The sequence below is a fragment of the Lepidochelys kempii genome, chromosome 25, assembly GCF_965140285.1.
Source record: "Lepidochelys kempii isolate rLepKem1 chromosome 25, rLepKem1.hap1, whole genome shotgun sequence".
In the NCBI taxonomy this organism is placed as follows: domain Eukaryota; kingdom Metazoa; phylum Chordata; order Testudines; family Cheloniidae; genus Lepidochelys; species Lepidochelys kempii.
This window is the reverse complement of record NC_136404.1, coordinates 13,378,047-13,403,718: the sequence shown is the minus strand read 5'-3', so window position 1 is coordinate 13,403,718 and position 25,672 is coordinate 13,378,047. Positions and strand designations below refer to the sequence as shown.

General features: G+C 52.9%; 1 protein-coding gene across 11 annotated transcripts in view; it reads left to right on the top strand.

The window, feature by feature from the left end:
- The first annotated feature begins 3,176 nt into the window (after positions 1 to 3,176).
- LOC140903277 (interleukin-6 receptor subunit beta) overlaps positions 3,177 to 25,672 on the top strand; it is a 35,753-nt gene continuing 13,257 nt past the window's right edge. The window contains exons 1-11 of one of the 11 annotated variants that reach the window (XM_073324291.2): positions 3,177 to 3,395; positions 6,410 to 6,519; positions 9,504 to 9,587; positions 16,156 to 16,503; positions 17,133 to 17,253; positions 17,498 to 17,679; positions 18,097 to 18,248; positions 19,265 to 19,445; positions 21,259 to 21,341; positions 24,429 to 24,648; positions 25,246 to 25,425. In XM_073324291.2, the coding sequence (XP_073180392.2) occupies positions 9,533 to 9,587; positions 16,156 to 16,503; positions 17,133 to 17,253; positions 17,498 to 17,679; positions 18,097 to 18,248; positions 19,265 to 19,445; positions 21,259 to 21,341; positions 24,429 to 24,648; positions 25,246 to 25,425 (1,522 nt within the window). In that variant the 5' untranslated portion in view covers positions 3,177 to 3,395; positions 6,410 to 6,519; positions 9,504 to 9,532. Of the gene's footprint in view, positions 3,396 to 6,406; positions 6,520 to 9,501; positions 9,588 to 10,176; positions 12,248 to 16,155; positions 16,504 to 17,132; positions 17,254 to 17,497; positions 17,680 to 18,096; positions 18,249 to 19,264; positions 19,446 to 21,258; positions 21,342 to 24,428; positions 24,649 to 25,245; positions 25,426 to 25,672 lie in introns of those variants that run through there. The other 10 variants (XM_073324290.2, XM_073324292.2, XM_073324298.2 and 7 more) reach the window with 10 other exon arrangements.

The window sequence follows — 25,672 nt, the reverse complement described above, 5'->3', positions numbered from 1 at the left end:
AAATCTATCATAATTAATTAGGATAAAAAGTTCAGAAGGGATATTAAACCTCAGGCTTCAGGGCTTAAGCCAGTTTCTAACTATTAGGGGACAGGATAAGATCCAATGAGGGGGCCAGATTATCCCAGATCTGCTACTGTGGGGTTCTTACACCTTCCTCTACAGCAGTGGCTCTCAATCTTTCCAGACTACTATACCCCCTTCAGGAGTCTGATTTGTCTTGCTTACCCCAAGTTTCACCTCACTTAAAATGGCTTGCTGATAAAATCAGACATAAAAATACAAAAGTGTCACAGCCCACTAGTAGTGAAAACTTGCTGACTTCCTCATTTTTACCATATAATTATATGATACATCAATTGGAATATAAATACTGAACTTATATTTCAGCATATAGTGTAGAGAGCTGTATAAACAAGTGATTGTCTGTATGAAATTTTTTAGTTTGTCCTGACTTCACTAGTGCTTTTTATGTAGCCTGTTGTAAAATTAGGCAGATATCTAGATGAGTTGACGTACGCCCTGGAAGACCTCTGCGTATCACCTGGAGGTACGTATCCTCCGGTTGAGAACCATTACTCTATGGCATCTGGGGCTGGTCACTGTCAGAGATGGGATACTGAACCAGATGGACCTTGGGTCTGATCCAGCCTGGCAATTCCTGTGTGCGCACTCTGTCTGGCTCTGTCCCCTTAGGATCTCCAGGATTTGATCTGCTGGGAATTCCTCAGCCAGTAAACCCATGCCAAGCTTATCGATTATTTCCAGAGATAATTCACACCTAGACACTGATCATTTTCATGCATTTGCTAAACGCTGGAGCTGTTTTTCTCAGCCTTCTGTATTTTATGCAGCCAGCCCCCTGAATGATTAGACTTTAGCTGTGAAATACAGCTCTCAGCTCCCCTTGTTACCTAGCAGTTCCATGGTACCAGCTGTACTATTCACCCTGGCTTTATAGGGATGTTCAAAGTCTACTCTGCATCCCACGCAGCCCCCCTACTGATGTGCGGCTGGCGAAGTTCGCTAGTCATGTGTGGTTGGAAATTAGCAGAGTGTCAACTTCCGGGCATGGCAGTTCGTGTGGCTGCCTCTGTCACCTGCCAGCCTTTCTTCTGATAGAAGTTCTAGGTAAAGCGGGGCACCAATACACAACTAATTCTAGAGGCCCAAAGCTCGCGTTGGGAGAGCAGCCGTCTGGACAGAACCATGGGCCACTGTTAAGGCTCAGGAAACTCTGCAAAGTAAAGTCTAGCTGAGCCTTTCCCTTTTGTGGTCCGAGTGCCTACAAAATGTTGGGATCTGTCCATAAACTCTACATCAGGTGGGAAATGCTTAAGAATCTCTTCTCACCTGTCTGTTTTCTCTGCTCTGCCTTTACAGCCCATGCAGAACAGGTCCCACCCCTCTCGGGTTCCAGTCAGAAGTGGTAGATGTGGGACGGGGATTGTTTCTGCAGTGGGTATCTTCATCCCTGCAGAACACAGTGGAGTCCAAGGGAATTAACTGTTGTTGAGTTGCCCATGTGGTGGAAGGAGGGGACACTGGATCGTGGACAACAGACCCTAACTTGAGAGGAATTGCCCTAAAAGTGGGCTGGAGGCCCAGCATGGCTGGGACTTAGGAGAGCCTGAGTTGTTAGCACCAGGCAGTACAACCCAGGAGCCAGGGAGCAATCTGGCGTCAGTCTGTGTCCAGCAGCCTCTGTAAAGAATCCTTTGTCACAGGGCTGGTCCTTTAAGAGGAGATGGGGCTCAACCCCACCTGTGACATTCTAAATCTGCCTCTCTGGATCATGTGACTCAATCAGCCCTCTGGGATAGATAAGGGAGCAGACTGGGGAGTGCAATAGAGACTTTAGCAGAGAGCAGGCAGGCTCCTGCTGTGGGAGACCCTTTGGATAAGTTTACACTGCATTAAACCTGGATCTGTTGGAGCTGGGTTCGTAGAGCTGGTATTTCCAAGCCTGTGCTTGAGCATTCACACTGCATTGTAAACCTGGGCTTACCGCTGCTGGACCCGTCTCTCACAGCCGTGCCAAGGCATCCACTCTGCACTGCATGGCCCTTCTGACTCAGGTCTGTGGCTTGAGCTGTAGCCACACTGCAAAATGACAGGGCTTGGACACAGCAAGACACAGCAAGACTCGGGCTCTGACCCCTGCCCCCAAGCAGGGTCCTAGGACCCAGGTCCTGAGTGCTTGCTGACCCAAGTCAGACTGAGTTGTGTGTGGATGGAAGCGGGGGGGCTTGGGCTCAAATCTGAGTCTAACCCGAGCTTAGTGTGCAGTGTAGACACAGCCAGGCGGACAGGACTCGCTGAATAGTGGGGAAGGACGAAGGGCTGAATGCTGAGGGCTTTGTTTTGAAGGGCTGTGATAACCCAGGGCTTTATTGGCCAAGCGGGTGGCATTTATGGAGGAGCTTTGAGGAGAGGGAACTGCAGGTGGGGCACCAGCTGGGCTGCCCCATACCAGGAGGGAGGTGCTCTGGAAGTGGCTTGGCTACCCCCTGTATAATCACTACAGCTGAGACCCAGGGACCAGGCGCGCTCTGTGGATAGATGGGGCGAAGGCCGTGAGGGTGGAAACAGCTTTGCACACTGCACTGGGACCACTTCCCCCACCTCGGAGGCAGAGGGGGGAACAGCTGTTTAAGGCCCTGAATTGAACACTAGGGGTCGGCCGGTCATCCCCAAACTCTGGGCAAGGTCAGATCCAAATCCAACCTTTGCAGCTGAACCCTCGTCATCCCAGAATGGGCTGACCCAAAGCCTGGGACAAAGACAGCGCTGATCTGCACAGGGGGTTGGATATGGAGCCCAGTGACGTGCTTGTCCCGAACGGCTTAGGCCAGGAAGGGAAGGAAACTCCTGTGTCCAGCTCAGCCCCCTGGGAGCAATTCAGGAGAGGTCGGGGTAATGAGGCCGTTGGGAGTCTGGCCAGGATGCAGCTCTGGTTCCCTGGGAAGTGGGATCAGAGCCTGTAAGAGGGAGCTAACTACCTGCCCTTCTGTGGTGTTCGCAGGACAGACGAGAGGAAAAAGCACCTGGCGGCTGCAGAGCACAACTCCGGAGCGTGGGCGGCTCTCCCCCAACCTGGGCTGTGCCCGGGTTGCGCAAACCCAGGAAGCTGCTCGGTGATGCTCAGCAGAAGAAATTGCTCATCCCTGGTAGTCTCCTCCTCTTTATATTGATTGGTCGGGGCCGAGATTTACTCCCCACCCTCGCACCCAGCCCTGCTGCTTTAAACCTATAGTCTGAGAAGCCCCCTCCTCACTGTCCCCTGTGGGCTGCATGTGGGGGTATTTATAGAGGGAGCCCGGCAGCCCCAGCTCAGGGGCTGCAATCTCCTCTGTTGGGGGGACACTGACAACTCTACCCAGAGAGCAGCAAAGGTAAGTGCTGCCTTTAAACCGACACTGTCCACAGAAGAAAGTGTTGGCAGATCCAGGGTGTGAGGGATGCAGAGCTCGGGGCTAGGAGCTCTGGGCTGCACCTGCCAGGAGAGTGTGCAAATGTCTTGGTGGCTGCTAGAAAACGGAATGAATGTAGCAAAGTCTGTGAATGGGTGAGGAGGAGAAGCGAGGGAGAGAGTGTGTGTGTGTGTGTGAGAGAGAGAATATGGGTCTCTGTTAGGCACAGACATCCATTTCTCTTATTAGAAGTGTGGGTTACACTTAAGTTAAGGCTAAACCTCCATTCCTAAAAGGGTTGTTAAGGGATTCATCGCTCTTATAAATATGTAGCCAACAGAAGTCGGCTGTGGTCTAGCTGCTTATTGCCACATCAATAGAAAGTGTTATAGGCAGTTCTAAGCTGCGGTTATAAACAACAGGCTGGACTCCAGAACAGTTGAATTTATTAACCCTTCATGAACTATTTGTAAATGGCATGTCAATATCCAGTGTGACTGAGAGGGGGGTGTATTTTGGGAGCTGTAGGTGTGTATTAGGTGGAATGTGTGTCTCTAGTAGGAGAAGTATGGGGGGGTGTTAGAAGAGGAGGAAATGATCTGAAACTTAGTGGTTTGGAGTTTAATTAGAAAGAAAGAAAGAAAGAAAGAAAGAAAGAAACAAACCCACCGTTGAATCTGGCCGCCTCCCTGCCCCTCCCAAGTGCCCGTGGCCCTTCAATCTCTGATGTTTGCTAAAATGTGACTTTTGCTGGTTTGTTTCTCTGATTTCCCTCTGGCTGCGATCAGGGCTGCTGGGAGGTTTTCCTAGCACCGCATCCCATCCAGGCAAAGAGCACCAGACTCTCCCGAGGAATCTGTGCCCATCAGCCCCCATCTCCTCCCCAAAGAGCTCTGCCTCACTTAGAGACGCATTTGAATCAGCCCCCTCTGAATCTGCCCAATTCACCCACCCTTGTATACACCCAACTCCAAGCTACGTCTTCCCCAGATTGCCATGCCCCCAGGACCCCCATCCTCTGGATCCCCAAAGCTGATGGCCAGGGTCATTCTGCCATTAAGAATTACATTAGGTGCGGTTTATTGAGTAGGCACAGTAAGTCCCACCCTCTGGGGTAGTTATCTGACCCCCCCCCCCACCATAGTACCTGAGCGTCTCACAATATTTATCCTCCCAATATCCCTGTGAGGTAGGGCAGTGATCTCCCCATCATGGTACAGATGGGGAAACTGAAGCACAGAAAGGCTAAGTGGCCTGCCCAAGGTCACACAGGGAGTGTCTGTGCTGTTGAAGGACAGGGTTGTGGACAGCTGCTGCCCGTCGACTGCTAGGGTGGGTCTAGGTCGGATTTCTCAGTGGCTGATCATTGCTGTGAAGTGGGTGATGGTGTTTAAGGCTGCATCCCAAGGTTGAACTGCAGCCCCTGCCACCCCAACGGGGTTACCCAGGTATAACTGTGGGCAGAATTTGGCCCTGGCAATTCACCTATCTTGGGGTCTTACTCTGGCACCCATCACCGTGGTATCTGAGCGCCTTTCATGTAAAATCAATAGGGGGAGTTAGCATAGTGCAGCAGTTTCCTGCCACCTCTGAATCCCAGGGGGGCACCTAATGCTTCTGCTCATCTCAATGGGAATCCCAGGGGCTCAGCTCCTGTACACATTAGTCCTCAGCCGACACAAACTTCTGCGGGAGGAATAACATTAGGACAGAAACATCTCTCCATTCTCCTGCATAATATCCCTGTAATGTGCCTTCCCGGGCTCCGTAACCCCAGTCCCCGCCACCAGCGCTCCACATCTGCCCCCAGCCCACAGAAGTTTTAAACAGGGAGCATCGTTACCAGCCACGATTATCCGTTTGTCACAAAGCTGCGGATCCCAGCAGAGTGACTGAGCCGCCTTGTGCTTCTCATCAAGCTGCTGCCTTTGTAGCTTTATGGCTTCCGCTGAAGACTTAATCTTTGATTGGGGACTAGGTAATATCCTGCCCCAATCCTTGGTGGATGTTTAAAATTCGCTCCTCGCGCCGCCGCGTTTTAATTGACGGGGCTTTGTTATTGCCTGTCGTTCTAATTGTAAGTGATTTGTCTCTCCCCCCCCCTCCCCGGGCGGGATAGAAATATCAGAGTAGTTATTTCCTGGGGTTTGTATTGTTCTTTGTTGTGTGCTTTTCTTTCCCCCATAAAGAGGGAGGTTTGCTCATAAAAATGTAAGAAGCGAAATAAAGGGCAGAAAAGTAGCTTTAAAATCATCAGCAGTAGAATTGCTTCCACTGGACCTGGGGGCGAGAGCTCAGCTGTGTCACTGGACCAGATTCAGAGGGGATGTGAAGTAGCTCTTGGTGTGCTAACAGGCTGGTCTTGTGGTTAGGGCCCTGGGATGGGCTTCAGCCTGCTGGGGTTCAGTTCCCAGCTGTGCTACTGACGATGTGCCAGACCTTGGGCAAGTCATTTGATCTCTCGGGGGTGGGGGCTCAGTCCTCTATCTGCAAAATGAGGGACACCAATCTGTGCCTTCTGTTTTGACCATAAACTCTTCAGGGCAGGAGCTGTGTCTATACGGTGCCTAGTGCAATGGGGTTCGGCACTTGGCCTGGAACCTTGAGATGCTGGTATAATTCAAATAATGATCAGCTATGAGCTGTCCCTTGCATTAGGACTAGCTTGGCCATACTGACACCTGTCTGCCCATCCCCTCTGAATTCGTCCCTTTGCGTCTCCAGTGTAAGGCTCATCTGTGCAGCGCCTTTCTTTCCAAAGGATCCCAAAGCACTTTACCGAGCTGGTTCTGAGCAGCCTTTGATTGAGGGCTGGTCTCTTTGCACAGGGGCAAGGGCACACCCCTCGCTGGTAATGTCTAGCCGGTGAGGCCGCTCATTTGACATTTAATTTGTCTATGTCTAACTCTGGGGCCCGGCCAAGATGATATGTGCGTGGATTAGCCAGTTCTCATGTTACATGGCGTGTGCATCCCATTTCTTTTAATTTCCAGCAGCAAACCAGAGGGAAAAGTGCATTTGGTACCTGATGCTGTAGGATAATGATGGGAAAGCACCGGTTTTAGGAAGAACCCCTCCTCTCACTGATCCTGACTGTTCCTAGCAGGTAACCCCATTGGAATGGGCTATGGGAGAGATCCCACTTCTCAAAAATCAACCTTCCCCCAGTGGGAGGTCGGTGCAGGGAAAGATGCAAGAGCATTGGCTGGGGGGAGGGGGGGAGGCAGATATTCTGGTGCCATAAGGAGGGGCAGTAAGGAATGGCCTGGGAGTGCTAGCTATGGGGGAGCAACCAGCTGCTCCAACCCCAGCTTTACCCACCAGGTGGTGGTGTAGGAGGTGGGGCAGGATGCTGGCTGTGGGAGCGGTTAGAGCTTTTCCAGGCCCAACCCTAGGGAGGCTCGCTGGCGGGAAGGGAGCGGGAGCAGTGCTGTGGGGGTGAGGTAAGAGCGCTGGCTGCATCGGAGGGTGGGAGAGCACAGGGCGTTGCTGCTCCTCTCGGGACCGGTGAGTGAGCCTGTTGCAGAGCTGAGCGGCTGGGTCACGTCGCCGTGATGCGGAGGGGACGGCAGAGGGGCCTGGTGACCTGCAGTCATCTGGACAAACAGAATGAACCCAGGGCTTCCCCCTCCCTGGGGCTGCTCACTTGGGGCCTGATTCAAAACCCACTGAAGCCAGCTGGGGTCTCGTCTGCACTGGAATTTTCCTCTTTGAACCTCAGACAACGGCAGAAACGTTCCGGTTTGGGTCCCCCAAGGAAAGCCCCTCGCTCTGTGTTTAAATCGTCTCCGTTTTCCCTGGGTTCCTAAATCGCGTTTAGGAGCCTGATGTGGGGCTGAAAAGGCTGGCGAATGTTCTTAAGCATCCTGGAAGGGATACAAGGTGGTCTGGGGCTGTGGAGCGGCTGGGGCTGGGCTCCAGGGGCTTTGGGGTTTTATTCCTACCTCTGCCACTGACTCAACAAGCATCCTTGGACAAGTCACTTCCCCCTACTCTGGGCTTCCGCTTCCTTGTCTAAGAATGGAGTAATAATATTTCCCTAGTTCCCAGGGTGTGCGGGGGTGGGCAGTGAGTCTGTAATTAGTGTCTGAAGTGCTCTCCTTGGCAGAAAGGAGCCATGTGAGTGCAAACTATTATCATGACTACAGCTTCAATAGACGTCTGGGCTTAGTTGCCCATAAAACTCTCCTCTGTAATCACTCTTAAAATCATTGAAGAGCTAGTAACTTGCTGTACTAACTGGAGTTTGCCATTCAGTCAAATCTCCCATCTTCACAGAGCTTCCTTCTAATTAGAATTTAATTCCTGCAAGGAGCAGGAGAGCTCTTGCTTTTGGACTTGGATTTTAATCCCCTTCCCCCCCCCCCAGCTTTAGCACCCAAGGGCCAGTGCATTTCCTCTGCTTCCTGTTGGAGTCTGAAACTGAGTTTTATTACCGGCGGAGGGGAAAGAATCGACCCCAAATACCTCTCTGGGAAGAGACGCGTGAGCAGATCTTGTAGTGCAAAGAGACCAGAAGCCCAACGACGAGGCTCTCATCCCGAGCGTAGATCTGGTTTTCTGACGTCCCAGCTCTTGGTGGGATCTAGTCCCCGTGCAAGCTGCTGGAAGACCAAAGGCACTGAAGCGCCCAGGGGCTTGCTAAGCTAAGGGTGGCTTCAGTCCAGCCTTTGGTCTGTCAGTGCCAGTAGGAGAGACGCAGCCGCAGCATTTCATCTCCTCGGGCAGTGCTTGGAAGAGGCTAAGGGTGTTTCCAGCACTCCAGCCACGTTCTGCAGCTGCCTGCTATTCAGTGAAGGGAGGTTTAAACCCGTTGCTGTCTGAGCTGGGGATGTTAGTGATTCATTTAATTACAATAGGGATCCTGAAGGCATATGCACATCCCGGTGCAGGGTGTCAGGAGACCCGCTCCAGGCTTCGTTAGCCTGAGGGGAGCCGTCCCAGCACCATGGAAATGCCTCCTTGGCTGGCACCCAATTCCACGTGGCTGGTGGATCGAGGCAGCTGTGAAATCACTGTCCCTGCTTCCCCAACCCCCAAGCCCACCCTGCGAGACGGTGAGCAAGGAGCATCCCATGGGCCTGCGCTCCCCACTGCTGAGGAGTTCTGTATACTCCAGGGATCTCAAACTCGAATCACCACAAGGGCCACATGAGGACTAGTACATTGGCCCCAGGGCCACATCACTGAACCCGCCCGCCCCCGCTCTGCCCCCGGCCCTGCCCCCACTTCACCCCTTCCATGAGGCCCTGCCCCTGCCCTGCCTCTTCCCACCCCTTCCCCAAATCCCCGCCCCTTCCCTGCCTCTTCTCCGCCTCCTCCTCTGGGTGCACGGCTCCCTGCTCCTCCCCACTCCCTCCTGGAAAGCACTAAGTGCGTCCAAACAGCTGTTTGGCGGCGGAAAGCGCCTGCAGGTAGGCAGAGGAATGGGGACATGGCATGCTGGCGGGAGGGGGAGCAGGGGGAGGGGAGCCTGGCGGGCCACAGGAAATAACTCTGGGGGCGCGGGGAGCTTGGCAGGCCACAGGAAATAACAGCCGCGTGTTTGAGACCCCTGGTATACTCTAGATGTATTCCGGTAACACCCAGAGGCCCTAGTCAAGATCAGGGCCCCTTTGTACAAACACACAGTGAGAGACAGTCCCTGCCCCTAAGCACTTACAATCGAAACAGCCCAGAGAGACACAGGGTGTGAGAGAGGGAGGATTAGCCCCATTTTACAGGGGAAGAACTGAGGCAGACAGAAAGTGGCTATTGGATTTATTTAGGCTTATACCATGCCCATCATAATGGTATCTGGGTGATCCCTACAGGTTCGTGGCATTAAAGCTGCTTCTGTGTGTAACTTTCTAGCCCAGCTTATCCCAGAGCTGGGAGGCAATTCTTGCTGAAACCTGTTGCCTTGCTGATACGTCTGAAGCTTTCTGAGGGCCAAGGTCTCCTCTTACACTGGTGTGAAAGGGCGATAAGTTAACTGGCTTCCGTGGTGTTACTCCTGATTCACACTGGGCTAAGGGAGATCAGGATCAGACCCCCCAGGTCTCCTTTATCCTCTTTCTCTGCCCGACCCCCATTTATTTTTTTTTAAAGGTTTTCCACCAAAGCTGTAATTCACAAGAATGTGGCTGAATCTGATGCTGTCCTGGATCTTCTCACTTGGCATCTCCAGGTCCGGTAAGAAAGAGAGAAGGGAGGAGGCAAGTGGGGGGGAGGGGAAAATGGGAAGCAGAGTGTAAATTAAAGCAGCCCAGAGGTTGCTCTAACTCACACCGGCGGCCAAGCAACAAGCCCAAGGATACAGTAGGTGCAAAGGTGGCTTAAGGTTGTGTTTCTAGTGCCCTGGCAGTACGCAGAGGTCTTCCGGGGGTCCATCAACTCATCTACACATTTGCCTAGTTTTACAATAGCGTATATAAAAAGCACTAGCAAAGTTAGTACAAACTACAATTTCATACAGACGATCACTTGTTTATACAGCTCTATGTACTATACACTGAAATGTAAGTACAATATTTATATTCCAACTCATTTATTTTACAATTATATGGTAAAGATGAGAAAGTCAGCAATCTTTCAGAGTAACAGTGTGCTGTGTCACTTTTGTATTTCTATGTCTGATTTTTGTAAGCACGTAGTTTTTAAGTGGGGTGAAACTTGGAGTATGCCAGACAAATCAGGCTCCTGAAAGGGGGACAGTCATCTGGAAAAGTTGAGAGCCACTGGCTTAAGGCCACCTTATCTTTTGCATCCCCATCCCTTTCCCAAGTGCAGGAGTGGAGTCACTGAGACTCACATCCAAAGCATGGCTCAGGGAGACTGAGAAATACTCAGAGGAGCGCAAATATCTTGAACACAGGGAGCAATGAAGGAGGCTGAACCGGATGGACCAGGTCACCTCTGGCCCTAACACCTACTGACAGCCCCGTGAAGCTTGTTTTTCCTAGCTCAAGATACTTTAGTAATGTGATGGCTATTCTTCCACAGATCACTGCTATTTCCAGGACCTCCCTTTGCTGCTGATGTGTTGTTTCTCTTGGCCAATTCTGCTGTTTTGTTACATATTTTAAGCCCCCCCCTCCCCCCATGTCTTTCTAAACAAGAAGGTACATTGTGTACGTTACTGGCCTAGGGCCAGCCCTGCTCTATGGCTCTACAGGGATTTGCTTTTGATTAGCGCTGAAAGGTTTCTTCTTTTGTGGAAAAAATATGCTGGGATTATCATGCGGACCGGAGGTGGCATCCCAATGGCACCAGATTGGCCCTGACGGTGGGCAAATGAAGTCTGCCTTACCACAGAAGTCAGTTCTTCCCCATTAGGCCATATTGACATGTTTCCTGGGGGAAGGAATGCCATTCCCACCTACCCAGCAACGCATGGGATTTGTTTAAGCAATCACAATATTTCAGGAGATTTAAGTTCATGGTTCCATGCTCCATTGAAAGGAGGGGGGCAAATCCTGAGAGGGTGGAAATTGGTCTAGTTTGGATGTACCCAGGCTGAGAGTCCATGTGTCACTTGCAGAAGGTGGCCCACACCCTGTGCAGATGGCCATCACCAAGCTTCTGCCCCTCGTAAGTCCCGCAGGAGGGACGTAGATGATGCTGGAGCTTATGCCGGCCCTCTGCACAGGGTGAATATCGCCCCATAGTGCTTTACCTCTTCCAAGGCCAATCTCACAGTGCCCTTGTGAGTTAGACAAGTGGCCCTTGTACCTCACTTGTATAACGAAAAGTGTGCCTCATTCCAAATCCCATGAATGCTGAAGTGTCTGATGCGATCTGTTTTATGACTTCTTCATAATGTTAGGGCAGGTGCTGCTGTTACAGAGTCTTCCAAGTTCTTCACGTGCGAGCAAGGTTTTAGTCTTGGAAGAAATGTTTGTGCTGTTTTGATTACACACAGTGGAAGTGGAAGGAGCTGAGTGGGAGTTTGCTTTCAGCCGTGGGCTCTGGTTAACAGTCAACGCTTGAGGCAGAGTTACTCCCCGGGAACCTGTCCCTGGGGTTGGGCTAAGATGCCTGGAAGAATCTAAGCTGGGCTGGAGATCTCCACAGAAAACATGGGTGGTGCTTTTCTTTGGCGTTGGTACTGAACCCTGGGAGGATGCCATAGGAGGCTCTGTGCAGCCGGAGGGCTCTCTCAGACGAGAGGTAAAAGTACGGCCTGGACCATTTGTGCTCATTACAGATCCTGCAGGTCTTTTTGCAGCAGAGGGCAAATCTTCCCTCGTGTTGTGTCTTGTCCCTGCAGCCTCTTGATGTCAAAGGCAAAGCGCATGTCAGAACCTCCTCCTTCCTGTTCCTGGTCAGTGCTTGGGATGTTCCCACCTGCACTAGGAGTTCCTGGCTTCCTCCACCTCTGCAGGAGGCTGTGGTGAGTCCCTGATCCCGCTCTGGAGTCGTGTGGCGCTTTGGGGAACAGGCTCCTACCCCCATCGCTACCCATCCCTGGCAGCAGGTTGTCTCCAGTCTGTTGCTGTTACCCCTGCTCATTGTTGATGGCTGTTTCCCATTCCAATCCTACCCTCGTAGAGCTCACAGAACATCCTGCACTGCTGTGAAATTCTCTCATCCAGGTGAGATGATGAGCCTTGAATCCAGCCGGCTGTCTGCGCCCAGGCAGGCTCGGCCTACCGAGGAGCAGGGATGTGCGTGGCAGGACCTGGCATCCTCTCTCCATGCTGAGATCAGCCCCACTCCCACACGGCCGGCTAATCCTTTCTCCTACCCGCTTGAGAGGCCGGGCACTCGCTGGGAGCCACAGGCAGCTGCCGTGAAGATGGACGGCAGCCTGGCTGTCATGGACACTGACGCCTGCTCTTGCTGGAGACAGGGTAGGGGAGCTGGCTGTCTCTGCCCCTTTGTGCCGCCAGGTGCAGTGGGGTCCCTTTGCCTTCTCTCCGCGTGACACCGTGGGAGCTGCCACTGTTCTCGATTCCCTACTGAAGGCTGGAGCGGATTGGCTGAAGTGAACAGTGCAGAGAGAGGAAAGAACGCCATTGTTGTTTCAGGGCCAGGGAACGCATCCAAACCACTCGGGCGCCGGGGATGTGTCTGGCTGAGGGTTACATTGCTCTGGCAGGCTGCGGGAATAGTCTATTTGTAGGCTCTGAAGGCCAGAAGGGACCATTATGACCATCTAATCTGAGCTCCTCTTCGAGCTAGATTCTTACACCATCCCCATCACTGCAGAGTCTGAGCGCCTTCCAGTCATGTCGTAAGCGACATCAATAATGGGGTTTGTTGTCTCTCTCATCCGCTCCCCAGGGGTGGATTGTGTGTGGGGGGCAGGGTTTTGTTTTGAGAGGCAGGGAAGCTTTTACACACCATCTATATCCCTTTGTACTATTACACACTCAAAAAAATTACAGTCAGGGAGTGTTATGAAGGTTACAGAGCCAAGCACGCAGAAATCAGGAAACACCAGAATTCAGGCCGCCTTAATTCAGCCCCCCGTGTGTGCGCTTTATTGGCCACACTTGGAAGGCCCGTCCACTCAACTGGATGACGTTGCTGTGTCGGTTTGGACGCGACCCAATAACTTTTCCACAACGCAGCTGATCAATTCCAAAGTTTCAGAGAATGAGCAGAATTCTGTTTATTTTGGGGGAAATGAGAAAAACCAAAAGAGGGAAGTGGGGGGACACTGGGAGCCCCTTGCATCTGGTTAACAGAGCCACAGCGTCAAACACCTCCGTAATTCCCTGTAGGCCAAAGAATGGGGTCGTGGCAGAAATGGACGCATTCCAGAATAACAGTAGCTCGGACCAGGCCACAGTTGAGCCGTTCTCTGGCCTATCCCTCACTGCTGCACACCTTCCAACTTCCTCAACAAATGAGACCGGCTCCTGCAGACAACAGCCTCTTTCACAATCCTGTGCACTGCATCCTGGGGCCTGCTGGGGGGGAAATATGATTGTTTAATTAAAGACTGTATCATATTACACGCAAGGGGGGCAAACTAAGGTTGCATTGGGTTAATGCTCTATTCTTGTATGACCTGCTTGGGATCTTTAATAAGGGCACGTGGTCACCCCCTTGGTTCTCCATGTCATCCAAACACTGGTTGCTTGTGAAACGGATGACTGCGCAAAAGAGAGCTGGGTGACTGTCGGCTGGGGTGAACAGACTAGCTCCATGGACTTCAACAGAGCTGTGCCATTTACAGCCGCTCGGGATCTGGCCCTGCTGACTTGAGTGGAGCCAGGCTATTGACACCAGTTTGCCCCCGGAAACTTTTTTCACGTGGTACACGCATGAGTCGGGGAGATCCCGGGCTTCGCCGCCAAGTGGTCCCATCCCAGCACTTCGCCCTCCACGTCCGCACCTCACTCAGCCCCGGCTGGGTTGGAGAGCGAGCCCACCCCGCGCTGACCCCGCTGTGGTGACTCCTGTCCTGTGGGGCTGAGCCTGGCTCCCCACTCTGGGCTCTGCAACTTGGCGAACTGGGTCACAGCACCACTCAGGTTCAGCTCGTCTGCTCCTCTGGGCAGGCCAAAGCGGAGTGGCGCTGCGACCCCCATGCTCCAGGTTGCAATGCCGCTCCCTTTGGGGGCCCTCTCAAATGGGAAAAAATTGTCCCTCCCCTGCCCCACAGTGCGCCTATTAGACATATGGCTGCAAGTGCCACTGGCTGGGGATCTGGCCCTCAATCTTGTTTCTTTTTCCTCAATTCAATTCACCCCCCTCCTGCCTCTCCCTCTCCCAGACGGCCTTGGTTGGAAAGATGGCACGCGTTAGCGGTTTGATATTGGACTTTGCTGAGCATCCTTTTGTGACGTGCTCCAAGACAGATGTTTTGGTAGCTCCGTGGCAGCACTGTTATTAAAGGCTTGACCGTGTGTCCTCTGTCCAGCCTTCTGCTCTCTGCCTTCCCCAGGCTAGGCGCATGCAAAGCAGGATGCAAATTTGCCTGACTCTTTGCTCTTGTAAATGGGTGGCTGATGCTTGGTGCAGGGGAGCTGGAACAATTTGCATAGCGGGGGTGCTGCTAAGAGCCATTGAACCAAACTGTAAACCCTGCATATGATGGAAACCGCTTCCAGCCAGGGGGGCAGCAGTACCCCTAGTTCCAGCGCCTATAGAATGATCAAAGCAAATATGTAGCATTCTTGAGCAAGGGTGTAGACATGATTTCACCAGCTTTTAGGCCAGTGGTTCTCAACCAGGGATCTGGGGGCCACAAGCAGGTTTCAGGGGGGCTGCCAAACAAGACCAGCGTTAGACTCTCTGGGGCCCAGGGCGGAAAGTTGAAGTCCTGAGCCCTGCCACCTGGGGCTGAAGCAGAAGCCTGAGAAACTTAGCTTCTTGGTGCCCCCTGTGGTTTGGGGCCCCGGGCAATTGCCCTGCTTGCTACCTCTTAACGCCAGCCCTGGCTTTTATATGCAGAAAACAAGATGTGGCACAGGGGAGCTGTGGAGTTTTTATAGCATGTCGGGGCAGGGGGCCCTTCAGAAAGAAGAAGGTTGAGAACCCCTGTTACAGGCCATAAACTGCCTCCATTTGGACAAATGCCCTCTTGAAAGTGAAAAGTTTCAGAGTAACAGCCGTGTTAGTCTGTATTCGCAAAAAGAAAAGGAGGACTTGTGGCACCTTAGAGACTAACCAATTTATTAGAGCATAAGCTTTCGTGAGCTACAGCTCACTTCTTCAGATGCATATCGTGGAAACTGCAGCAGGCTTTATATATACACAGAGAATATGAAACAATACCTATTCCCACCCCACTGTCCTGCTGGTAATAGCTTATCTAAAGTGATTTCCAGCACAAATCCAGGTTTTCTCACCCTCCACCCCCCCACACAAATTCACTCTCCTGCTGGTGATAGCCCATCCAAAGTGATAACTCTTTACACAATGTGCATGACAATTAAGCTGGGCTATTTCCTGCATAAATCCAGGTTCTCAAAGCAGGTCCTTGTACTTTGATTGGAGTAAGCAGCTGCTAGGATTTAATGAGAGCCTCAATGAAGCAAATTCACAAAAAAAGCTTATTGAGGCCTCTCTGGATTCTTCCCCCTGGCCCCACCTAGTGCCCACAAGCGGGTTCTGCATCTAGTAACTTCTGCTCTGTCCACACTGTTTAATAGAGTTGGCCGGATACTTCTCAGTGGAGCAGTTTTCACTCGGAAATGCCATTTTATTGAAATGTTTTGCAATGTGATTTCAAGGAAGTTTTCGAAGAACAAGGTAAAAAATCACTGATTGGAAACAAGCTTTTGACACTTGCAGACCGTCAGCTTCTGAGCAGTGAACAGACTGTTTCAGATCAGCAGGGAGGACGGTTTCAGTGGGCAGTCCTAGAGATGAGTATTTTATAATGTGAACTTTAAAGAGGGGGGAAACTGTGGCACCGATTCCCTATGCTGGAAACCTGTTGCAGGGAGCAGAATATACCCTGTCAGTTTCACCTCCTGTCCCAGTACAGTTTTGGTCCTAGCTTAACTCAACTATGGTAATCGGGGAAACCGACCGGCTTATCTGGTTTTAGGTTTAATAAGGGGTGGTGATTGCATTGGTCAGGGCAAGCACTGAGCATATCCCCACTGTTTTGGAGCTCCAGGCAGCCAGCCACTGCAGGTTCAGCATCCTAGAAACGGGGAGGAGGCTAAACTTAGCCAAGAACAAAGCCCAAGACAGGCACATTCTGGCTCCTCGGGGTCAGAGGACCCCCAGACAAAGTGCGTCTGCATGAGAGAGACCCCAGCTCCCCCCTTTTGAGCTGTTCTGCGTCTCTCCCCAGGAGCGAACAGCCCGAGGCCTGGCCCTGGCAGCAGAGTCCCTACACCGCAGCCCAGCTGTGGCATGCTAAGCCTGCACCCCACAGTGGCCTGTCTTGGCACCCCGTTGAGGGCCTCCTGCACCCTCAACCCCAGCTGCCTGCAGATCGGCCAGGCCCACCCGGGCGATATTGTCTGGAGACTGAATGGAGAGACTAGGCAGCTGCCACTGAACCAGAGCATTGTGGGAAACGGCACGGTCACTGTTGTCACCGTTCTCCAGGCAGAGCGGCCCCATGGGGAGCTGAGCTGTTACCTGTCTCACTGGAGCAATCTGCGCCTGCTGGGTATGGCTGAATACCAGGCTGGAGGTGGGTGCAGTTCCCTTACCTCCCTGGCTAGGGAAGGAGGTGCACTAGGCTTGACATTCACGAGGACTGGGTAGGGGCCCATCCTGGAAAGCCCGGAGGGTGCTCGGCTCCCATTGGGGGCAGTGGGAGGGAGGGGGGCACTGAGCCCCTGCCAAGCCCATTGGATCGTGCTGCAGTTGTGGGCTGGGCTGGTTGGATTTTTTCCATCCAAACGTTTTTTCCGCTGATGGGTCGTCAAAAGCAAAATGTTCCGGGGCAATGTCGGGGGGGGGGGGGGGGGGGAGAGGAATGCTCTGTTCCGGTGCCTTTTCAGGATGTGATGTTTCAATTTGTCATCTCAAAACCACGCTGAGTTTCAAGTTTTCAGTGTTACATTTAAGTTGAAATCCGAGTGAAATGTTTTGATCGACCCAAAACTCGCTTTTTCTGGGATTTCATTAGAGGTGTCAAGTTTTGCTTTGTTTTTATTCTGTTTTGGGATGGGGGTGGGGCGGGAATGGAAGCCACGGAGCTTCCCATGAAACGAAAAATCCAGTTTGCGCCCAGCTCTGAGGGTGCTCTGGGATCAGCACCGTCCCCTCCAGCACTGAACTCTGGTTCTATTGGCTGTTTCTCTTCTCGTTCTGAAGTCCCACCAACAAATCTGCAGGTGAAACATTGCGTCAGCTTCTGGGGCGGGAACATCACCTGCTACTGGGACCCCGGGCCGGAGACCTACCTTCCAACCACCTACACCCTCCACGTCACCGAGTGAGTTCTCCACCTGGCCGTAAGCGTGAGGGGGCAGGGGCGGGAGCGGGAGAGGATTGACTTCCCAACACCTGACAATTAAAAGGGACTGTCCCTATAGATGTAGCAATTGATTTTCTCCCTCCTCCCCCTGATGTCCCCGCTTAGAGCTGTCCAATGCTGGCAGGTGCGAGGGTGGGGTTTGATCTCCGCCACTCGTGTTCCTAGACCCGGCAGCTGCTAACCTGGGCTCTCTCCCTCTCAGAGAAGCAGGCCGCTGCCTCTGGAAGTTCAGAGACGCCGGGACGTGCGTCTCCAGCCGGGAGAGCCGTTCCTGCACCATCCCTGTGGAGAACCTCTTTGCCTCTTTCCAAGTCAGGCTAACGGCCGTGAATCTGCTGGGCCAGGCCAGCGCCACAGACAAGTGCCTGCATGGGATGAGCGTTGGTAAGACCCGCTCGCCAGGGGAGGGGAACAGTGGCACTGACATAAACTGAGCCTGAGCAGGTGTGTCTGCTGGACCAGGACCACAGGTGGGGGGGTTCTCAGGTCCGACTGGGTTCCAAGCTCGTCGGGCCAGCCAAACTGAGCTCGCCCAGCTTTGCCCAGGTGGATTTCCGGGCTGAGCTGGAGGTATCACGAGACTGACCTTCCCTGCGACGTGGCCTGGTGGCTCGCACTGGGCTCTCCTTCAGAAGATCTGGGAGCTAGTTCTGGCTCTTTCCCTGACTCTCCATGTGCCCCTAGGCCTATTGCCTCCTGCTCTGTGCTTCTGAGAGGGGGCTGAGTGAGGCTGCTTGTCTCTGGGCTTTGCAGGAGGGGCATGCAGAAATGCTGCCCACGCTTGTAGCTTTCCTTTCCCAGTGAAGCTGAGCCCGCCCGAGGTCAGTGCCACGGCGGACAGGAGCGACTGCTTCCACATGGCGTGGCGACAGCCCAACGAGGAGCTGCTGCGTGTGACGGACGCGCGGTATGAGATCCGGTACCGTGAGGTGGACGGGGCATCCTGGACGCAGGTGGGTGGCTGTTGGTGGGAGGAGTTAGTAACAGGACTGACACCTGCTTCATAGGTGTATCCCCTCCCGCCCCCCTTCTGGGGATGTGGAGGGTGTTAGGGATGCTGGCTGGCTTTGCCGTCTCTCTCTCCATCCTAACCACGCAGTTATGCAGTTATCTGTTCGTCCATCTAATCTGTGCACCTGGCCCAGAGCTCTTGGGCACGCGTGTGACACTTCCTGAGAACAGATCCATATGCTTGAAGCAGTTGGCCCAATGGCCAAAACGTGACCTCTTTAGTTCTACCCCGTACCCCTAGTGAAGGTCCCCCCCACCCCCCCGCACCTTCTGCTCAGCTCTCCCCACCCAGAAGAAACCTGGCTCATCCTCTGCTCTCCATCAGCAGCGGAGCAAGGCTAACGTACACCAGCAAAGGGGCTGGCCCAGAAGTCTCAGGCTCAGTAAGTCTGGGCTCAGAGAGATCAAGAGAGGGGAGGCAAGTTCCAACGGCAAGGAGACCCTGGCTGAAATACCCCTGTATTTCGCCACCTCCTGCTTAAGCTGGGGGGGCTAGTGTAACTCACTGGTGCTTGTTTCACAAATCCCAGCCCCATGGCTGACCCACAGAGGGATGAGCCTGTTACAGGCCTGCTTAGGGAGGCTTGACTCTTTAGCTCAAGCTATAGCAGCTCCTCCATTTAGCTTTGGAGGTCCCTGGTTCAGTCCCCAATGTGTCAGACAGGATGGCGGCCATCACATTGGCTCAGGTCAGCTTCTCTCAAGTGTCCTGTGAGAACAGAGCTGGTTTCTGCTGAACCCGGTTCCTGTGTCAGGGGGAAGCAGTCTCCTGTCATGCCCCTTGGCTGGGGTTACTGGGGAGGAGAGAGCCCAGCTTGAAGAGCCTCTAGCTGGTTTGAGCTGAGGTGGAGAGCCCCTGAGCCGCCCGCTCGGCTCAGCAAATCGGTGCTTTAAGGCAGAATCGGGGCGAGCTGCCAAGACAAGAGCTAAAAGGGACCCCGTCCCGCCCCCCATGAAGGTGAATGTTACAGCTGCGGAGGACGTGCCCGCGTCGAAGGACATCTGTGGCGTCTCGCCGTTCACCAACTACTCCATCCAGGTGCGAGCGCTATACCAGAGCGACGCCTCCCGCTGGAGCGACGGGGACCCCTCCTGGAGCGCCTGGAGCCACGAGAGATTTGTGAAGACTCTGCCTGCGGGTAGGGAGCCATGCTCACCTGTCCAGCCCCCTCCTGCCTTCACCCCAAGGCTGCTGCCCACCCTGCCATGGCAGGTCCTGTCCTCCTCCTCCCTCCTGTCTCCAGTAGACTGGCCATGAGCTGGGGAAGCATGGACAGGGAGGGAGACAGAACAGGATGGCAGGACCATCCACCACACCCACCTCAGACCCAAATTTCAGGAGCAGCAGCCCCACTCTGCCCTGAGGTCTCTCCCATGGGCCTCCTCCTCGTCCCCTGTGCACGTGCATAAATGTGAGTAACCCTGATTGTGCCATCTGCCTGCTGTCACCCCAATCTCTCCCAGCTTGTATGTTGCCCCTCTTCCCGCCACCCTGTGGGTGCCATCAGCCGTCCGCTCTTCAAGGCAGGGAGTGTGTGTCTCTGTGGGGCTGTGCAGGTCCAAGCTGAGCGCTCCTGTAATACGAATGGTATTCACCACGAAGGGTTAAACAAACTCCTCTGGCGCTGATGGCTGTGAGAGTAGCAGCGGTGGGTCTGGTACGGTCTCCCCCAGGTAGCGGCACAGAGCAATCGACACCCTCTTGTGAGGGGCTGGATCACAGAAACCCCCTGGGAGCTGCCACCTGATGTGCCAAGACTGCTTCTGCTCCTGCTTTCCTGCCCTGCCAGCTTAGGACTCCAGCACCCTGCCTGGCTTGAGCCAGACCCACTAGCCTGCTGCAAACCCAGACCCAGGTCTGAACCACATCCCCTAACAGCCGTAGGCTCAACTGAAAGCAGCTTACAGAAGTGTTCCCATCTTTAACACTCAGATGCCCAACTTCCAATGGGGTCCAAACCCCAAATAAATCTGTTTTACCCTGTATAAAGCTTATACAAGGTAAACTCATAAATTGTTCACCATCTATAACACTGACAGAGAGATATGTACAGCTGTTTGCCCCCCCCCCAAGTATTAATACATACTCTGGGTTAATTAATAAGTAAAAAGTGATTTGTATTAAGTACAGAAAGTAGAATTTAAGTGGTTCCAAGTAGTAACAGACAGAACAAAGTGAATTACCAAGCAAAATAAAACCCACAAATCTATGCTAATACAGTAAAAAGCTGAATACAGATAAAATCTCACCCTCAGAGATGTTTCAATAAATTTCTTTACAGCCTGGACGCCTTCCTAGTCTGGGCACCATCCTTTCTCCTGGTACAGTCCTTGTTCCAGCTCAGGTGGTAGCGAGGGGATTCCTCATGAGGGCTCCCCCCTTGTTCTGTTCCACCCACTGATATCTCTTTTGCATAAGGCAGGAATCCTTTGTCCCTCTGGGTTCCCACCCCTCCTTCTCAGTGGAAAAGCACCAGGTTAAAGATGGGTTCCAGTTCAGGTGACATGATCACAGGTCACTGTGAGACCCCAAGCCTTCATTCCTCCCGGCCTGACGCACAGGAAGGCCTGTCTGCTAACCAAGCCATCCACAGTCAATTGTCCTGGCTGATGGGAGCCAGCAAGATTCCAAACCACCATGAAAGACCCACACTTTGCATAACTACAGTAGGTCCTCAGAGTTATATTTCATATTTCTAGTTTCAGATACAAGAGTGATACATTTATACAAATAGGATGACCACACTCAGTAGATTATAAACTTTGTAATGATACCTTACAAGAGACCTTTTGCATGAAGCATATTTTAGTTACATTATATTCACACTCTATGTATAGGTGTGTCACACTTCTGCTGTCAGCTCCCTCCCTGCAGGACCCTCTCTCAATGACTTCATTTTCTCTCCTTTGCATCTCCCGCATTGCCCTTGCCTGCCCACGGCCACCTCCTAGCCCCATCCAGAGGGCCGGCTCTTTGGAGGCGAATAGCCACGTCCAACTCTGACGAGAGGAATGAGATCATTCTGATGTGGAAGGTAAGGGGCCAAGCAAGGATCCAGCGCAGACACACCACCTGGGAAGGGGTTGCGATAAAGAGTTGGGTTATAGTCCTTCATTGCACGTGTCATGGGTGACTCCAGGCCTGACTCCTTGTGGTTGCCCCTGCAGCAGTTAATGATCAAAAAAAAAAAGAACAAGAAGTACAATTAACAAGAACCATCTGCCGGAGAGTCCCTGACTGAGAATCCCCAGCTTTTAGGGCTCGGTCTAAGGCTTAATTCTGCTGGCAAAGCCATATTGACATCAATGGGCCTGACTTCTCCCCATTACTTGTTTCACTCTGATTTTAAGCAGAGCTGCTCCTGATTCATGCCGGCATGAGCTATTCATGCCAGACATGAGTAGCATCGGAACCAGGGACAAGCCCCAAGGGATAGACAAAGTTCTGCAAATACGATCAGGCCAGCCCCAAGAGAGATTGGATGATGCAGGGCACATTTGGCCTTTTCATTCTCAGATCGTTACTTGTTTGCCTGGGAAGGGTTGGGAAAGGATTTAGGAGCTGGGCTGTATGTGGGTTTGTGTCCCAGCTAGGGCTGGGTGGAAAACAAGATTTCCGGTTTTTGGTAAAACAAAAAAAATTTGAGGGTTTGAAGTTTGTTTTCATTCCACATCAGGAGTAAGCCACGACCTTTTGAAACTTTTCAAGAGAGACCCCCACCCACGATAGCCCCTGCTCTGCCTGAGTTAGGACGTGGGTCACACCTCCCAGCTGAGGGCCCTAATCAATTAGCTATTCTGGAGTGGGCACCCAACAACCCCATTGGTGAGGGGGACCAGGCACTTGTTACCTAGAGACGTCTCATAGGGCAACTCTCCCTGCCCCTAGTGGAAGCCCGAACAACCAGTCCATTGACTAGTCACTCGCATTCTCTCTCTCTCTCTCTGGTTTTGACTGAAGGGTTCATTGAACCATCCCACTGAAAAGTTTTGTTTTCAACAAATTGACATTTTCCGACTGGAGGAAAAAAGTTTCAGCAGCTATTTCTCCACCAGCAGTAGCCCCAGCCTGGACGCGTGGATATCTCCTGTCTCTTCAAGCATTATGCAAACAGGCACATTGGTGACACAGTACTGAAGCAGCATGGTGTGTAACTGCGGGGGTGTCGACACTGCACACTAAGCCTGCATCTCTCTGTCACCCAAGCGTGTGGACTTCAGTGTCCACGCTGCGTTGTAAACCTGGCTTTACGGTTACTGGATCCAGGTCTCACAGCTGTGCTTAACCTGTCCACACTCCACTACGCAGCCCTTCTGACTCAGGTCAGTGGGTTGAGTGGTGTGTCCACACTGCAAAATGACAGGGCTTGAACCTGAGTGACAGCAGGACTTGTGCTCTCACCCAACCTGTCCCCAGCAGGGTTCTAGGACCCAGATCCTGAGTTGCTTGTGGACTCAAGTTAGACTGATTTTGTGTGTGAACAGAGGGGAGCTTGGGCTCAAACCTGAGTCAGACTGTGGGCTTAGTGGGCAGTGTAGACGTACTGAGAGGGGCCATTGCCCTGATGCAGACTGCTCCATAGGAACAGGGACATCAGCATAGCTGATTCTCTCTCTGAGTCACTCGGACTTTCCATCTCCTCCTCAATCACGCTTTCTGTTGGCCTGTCTTGGTCCCTTGTTCTCTCCTGAACTTGCTCACATTCTTTCACTCACACTTTCTGGTTCTCTCTCTTTAACACTCACCTGTTCTTTCTCTCCTGTGTTTTCTGTGTATCCGATGCTTAGATTCCAAGGGCAGCAGGGACCGTTGTGATCACCTAGTCTGACCTCCTGCATGGCCCAGGCCACAGAACTGCCCCCAAATAATTCCTGTTTGAACTAGAGCCCATCTTTTTTTTTAAAAAAAAATCCACCTTTGATTTAAAAATTGTCACTGATGGAGAATGCCCCATGACCCTTGGTAATTGTTCCAGTGCTTAATTAACCTCATTGTTAAAAATTTACACCTTATGTTCAGTCTGAATCTGTCCAGTTTCAACGTGGAGCCATTGGATCTGGTTACACTTGTATCTGCGAGACTGATAATGGGCTCGTCAAATATCTGTTCCGCGTGTAGATATTTATAGCCTGTGGTCAAGTCACCCCTTCACCTTCTCTTTGTTAAGCTAACTAGATAGACTCAAGGAGCTCAGTCGCTATCAGGCGGGTTTTCTAATCCTTTAATCATTTTTGTGGTTCTTTGCTGAACCTGCTTGGATTTATCATTATCCTTCTTCAGTTGTGGACTCCGGAACTGGACACACTGTTCCTGGAGCAGTCACACCAGTGCCAGTAGAGGTAAATCTGACTCTCTGCTCCCTTTCTAGGTTCCCCTGTTTATGCGTCCAAGGGTCTCATTAGCCCTTCTGGGCACAGCATCAACCGGGAGCGCAGGTTCAGTCGGTTATCAGCCATGACCTCTAAATCTCTTTCAGAGTCCCTGCTCCCTGGGATAGAGCCTGTTGTAAGTTGGGCCGACATCCTTTGTTCCTAGGTGTAGACGTTTACATGTAGCCGTATTAAAACGCATATTGTTTGCTTGCGTCCTGCTTACCAACCTATCTAGATTGCTCAATATCAGTGATCTGCTCTCTTCATTATTGACCACTCCCGCAGTCTTATAGTCAGCTGCAAACTTCATCAGTGATGATTTTATGTTCTTGTCCAGGTCATCGACAAAAGTGTTTAAAGAGCATCGGGCCAAGGACCGATCCCTGCAGGACCCCACTAGAAACACACCCACTTGGTGGTGATTTCCTGTTTGCAATGGTGTTGGAACTGCTAGGAAATTAAACATCAGAGTGTTTTGTTTGGGACTGGTTTGTTTGTTCTCTCCAGAAAAAAGGGTTTGTCTTGATAAAATTTCCATTTTTGTCCAAAAAAATAATAATGGCGGCTTTTCATGGAGACTCTGAGAAGCAAGAGGGTTATTTAATGAAAACGTGTTTCATGGGGAAAGTCATTTCTCAGTCAGTTCTACTGCGTCCTTCCTTCAGTCCAGTCCTAGCAGGAGAGCTCAGCCATCCACCTAACTCCTGCACCGCCGTGAGGCTCGGCCTGATGCGGCTTTTTCCTCCCAGCCCCTGCAGCCAAAGGAAGCCAACGGCAGGATCCTGACCTACACCCTCCGCTGGCAGCGAATTGGGCAGCCGGCTGTCGTGGCATGCCTCACCCTCTCCCTGCAGTGCGCACTGGAGCTGCCGGCCTCCGAGGAACACACCTTCTTCCTCACCGCCAGCAACTCAGTGGGCCAGTCCCCCGCGACCAAGCTGTCGATCCCGGCGGGGCAGGCCCCAGCAGGTGACGCCCAGCCTGATCTCCGCGCTCCAGGCCTGGGTCTCGCTCCCGAGGCAGCGTTCAGCAGGGTGGGGTGGTGGCCGGCCCGGCCCTTGGTTGTGCCGTTGAGCTCATCCTGCAGGGGAATGTGGGAGGGGTTCTGTGCCTGGCGGGGTGAGGGGGGGTCAGGCACTTATCACTATGTGGGGGTGGCTCCCACCAGACGGGCCAGGAGCCCTGGGGCGTTGGGCTCCCATGGGGAGGGGAGGTGAAGCCCATAATGGGACCCCAGCTGGGGAAGTCTCAGCTGCACCCCCGGCAGGGGCTGATACAATGGGGAGCCCCACTAGTGCACTGCCCTCTTGGAGCACGTGTGGACAGCGCGGGGCCCTCAGCGCAACGGATGCTTGGGAGCCCCCAGGGACCCTGTCGGCTCCATCTCTCCCCGCCCAGGCAGAGGGACCACCGGGGGGGGGACATTGCACCACCTGACCTGAGTTCCCCTTCAGCACCGGGTCTGGGGGGAGACAGGCAAATGGTCCTTCCCCCCGCAGAAACGTGAGCACCTGAAGCCCAGCCCTGGGCATGCCTCCCTCTCTGCTATCCATGTGTTCCTTTCAGTGCCGCGGCTGCCCGTCCTAGTCTCTCCGGCGAGCGACTGCAGCCTCCTTCTGCGGTGGGATCCCCCTGGCTTTGCTGCAGTGGCCTATGTCGTCGAGTGGGGCCGGGCGTCGGAGAACCGGGGGCAGAGCAGCAGCTGGCGCTATGAGCCGACGAACATCAGCAGGGTGGTCCTGGCAGGTGACTGGCGGGTGGGGGAGTGATTCCAGAAGTGACAGAGCAGGGGGAGGGAGAGGGGGAAACAGAGGCAGGACCCTCCTCCACATCCTAGCTAGGACTTCACATCAGAGGTAGTGTCATGAATAAGCCCCTGCAGAGCACTGTCAATGCCCGCAGCACCGAGCCAGTGAGAGGCGGGTCTTTGTCCTCCTCTAGTAACAGACGAGGAGAAGAACCCACTCCTGCTCCTAGCTTGCAGAGTTACTCC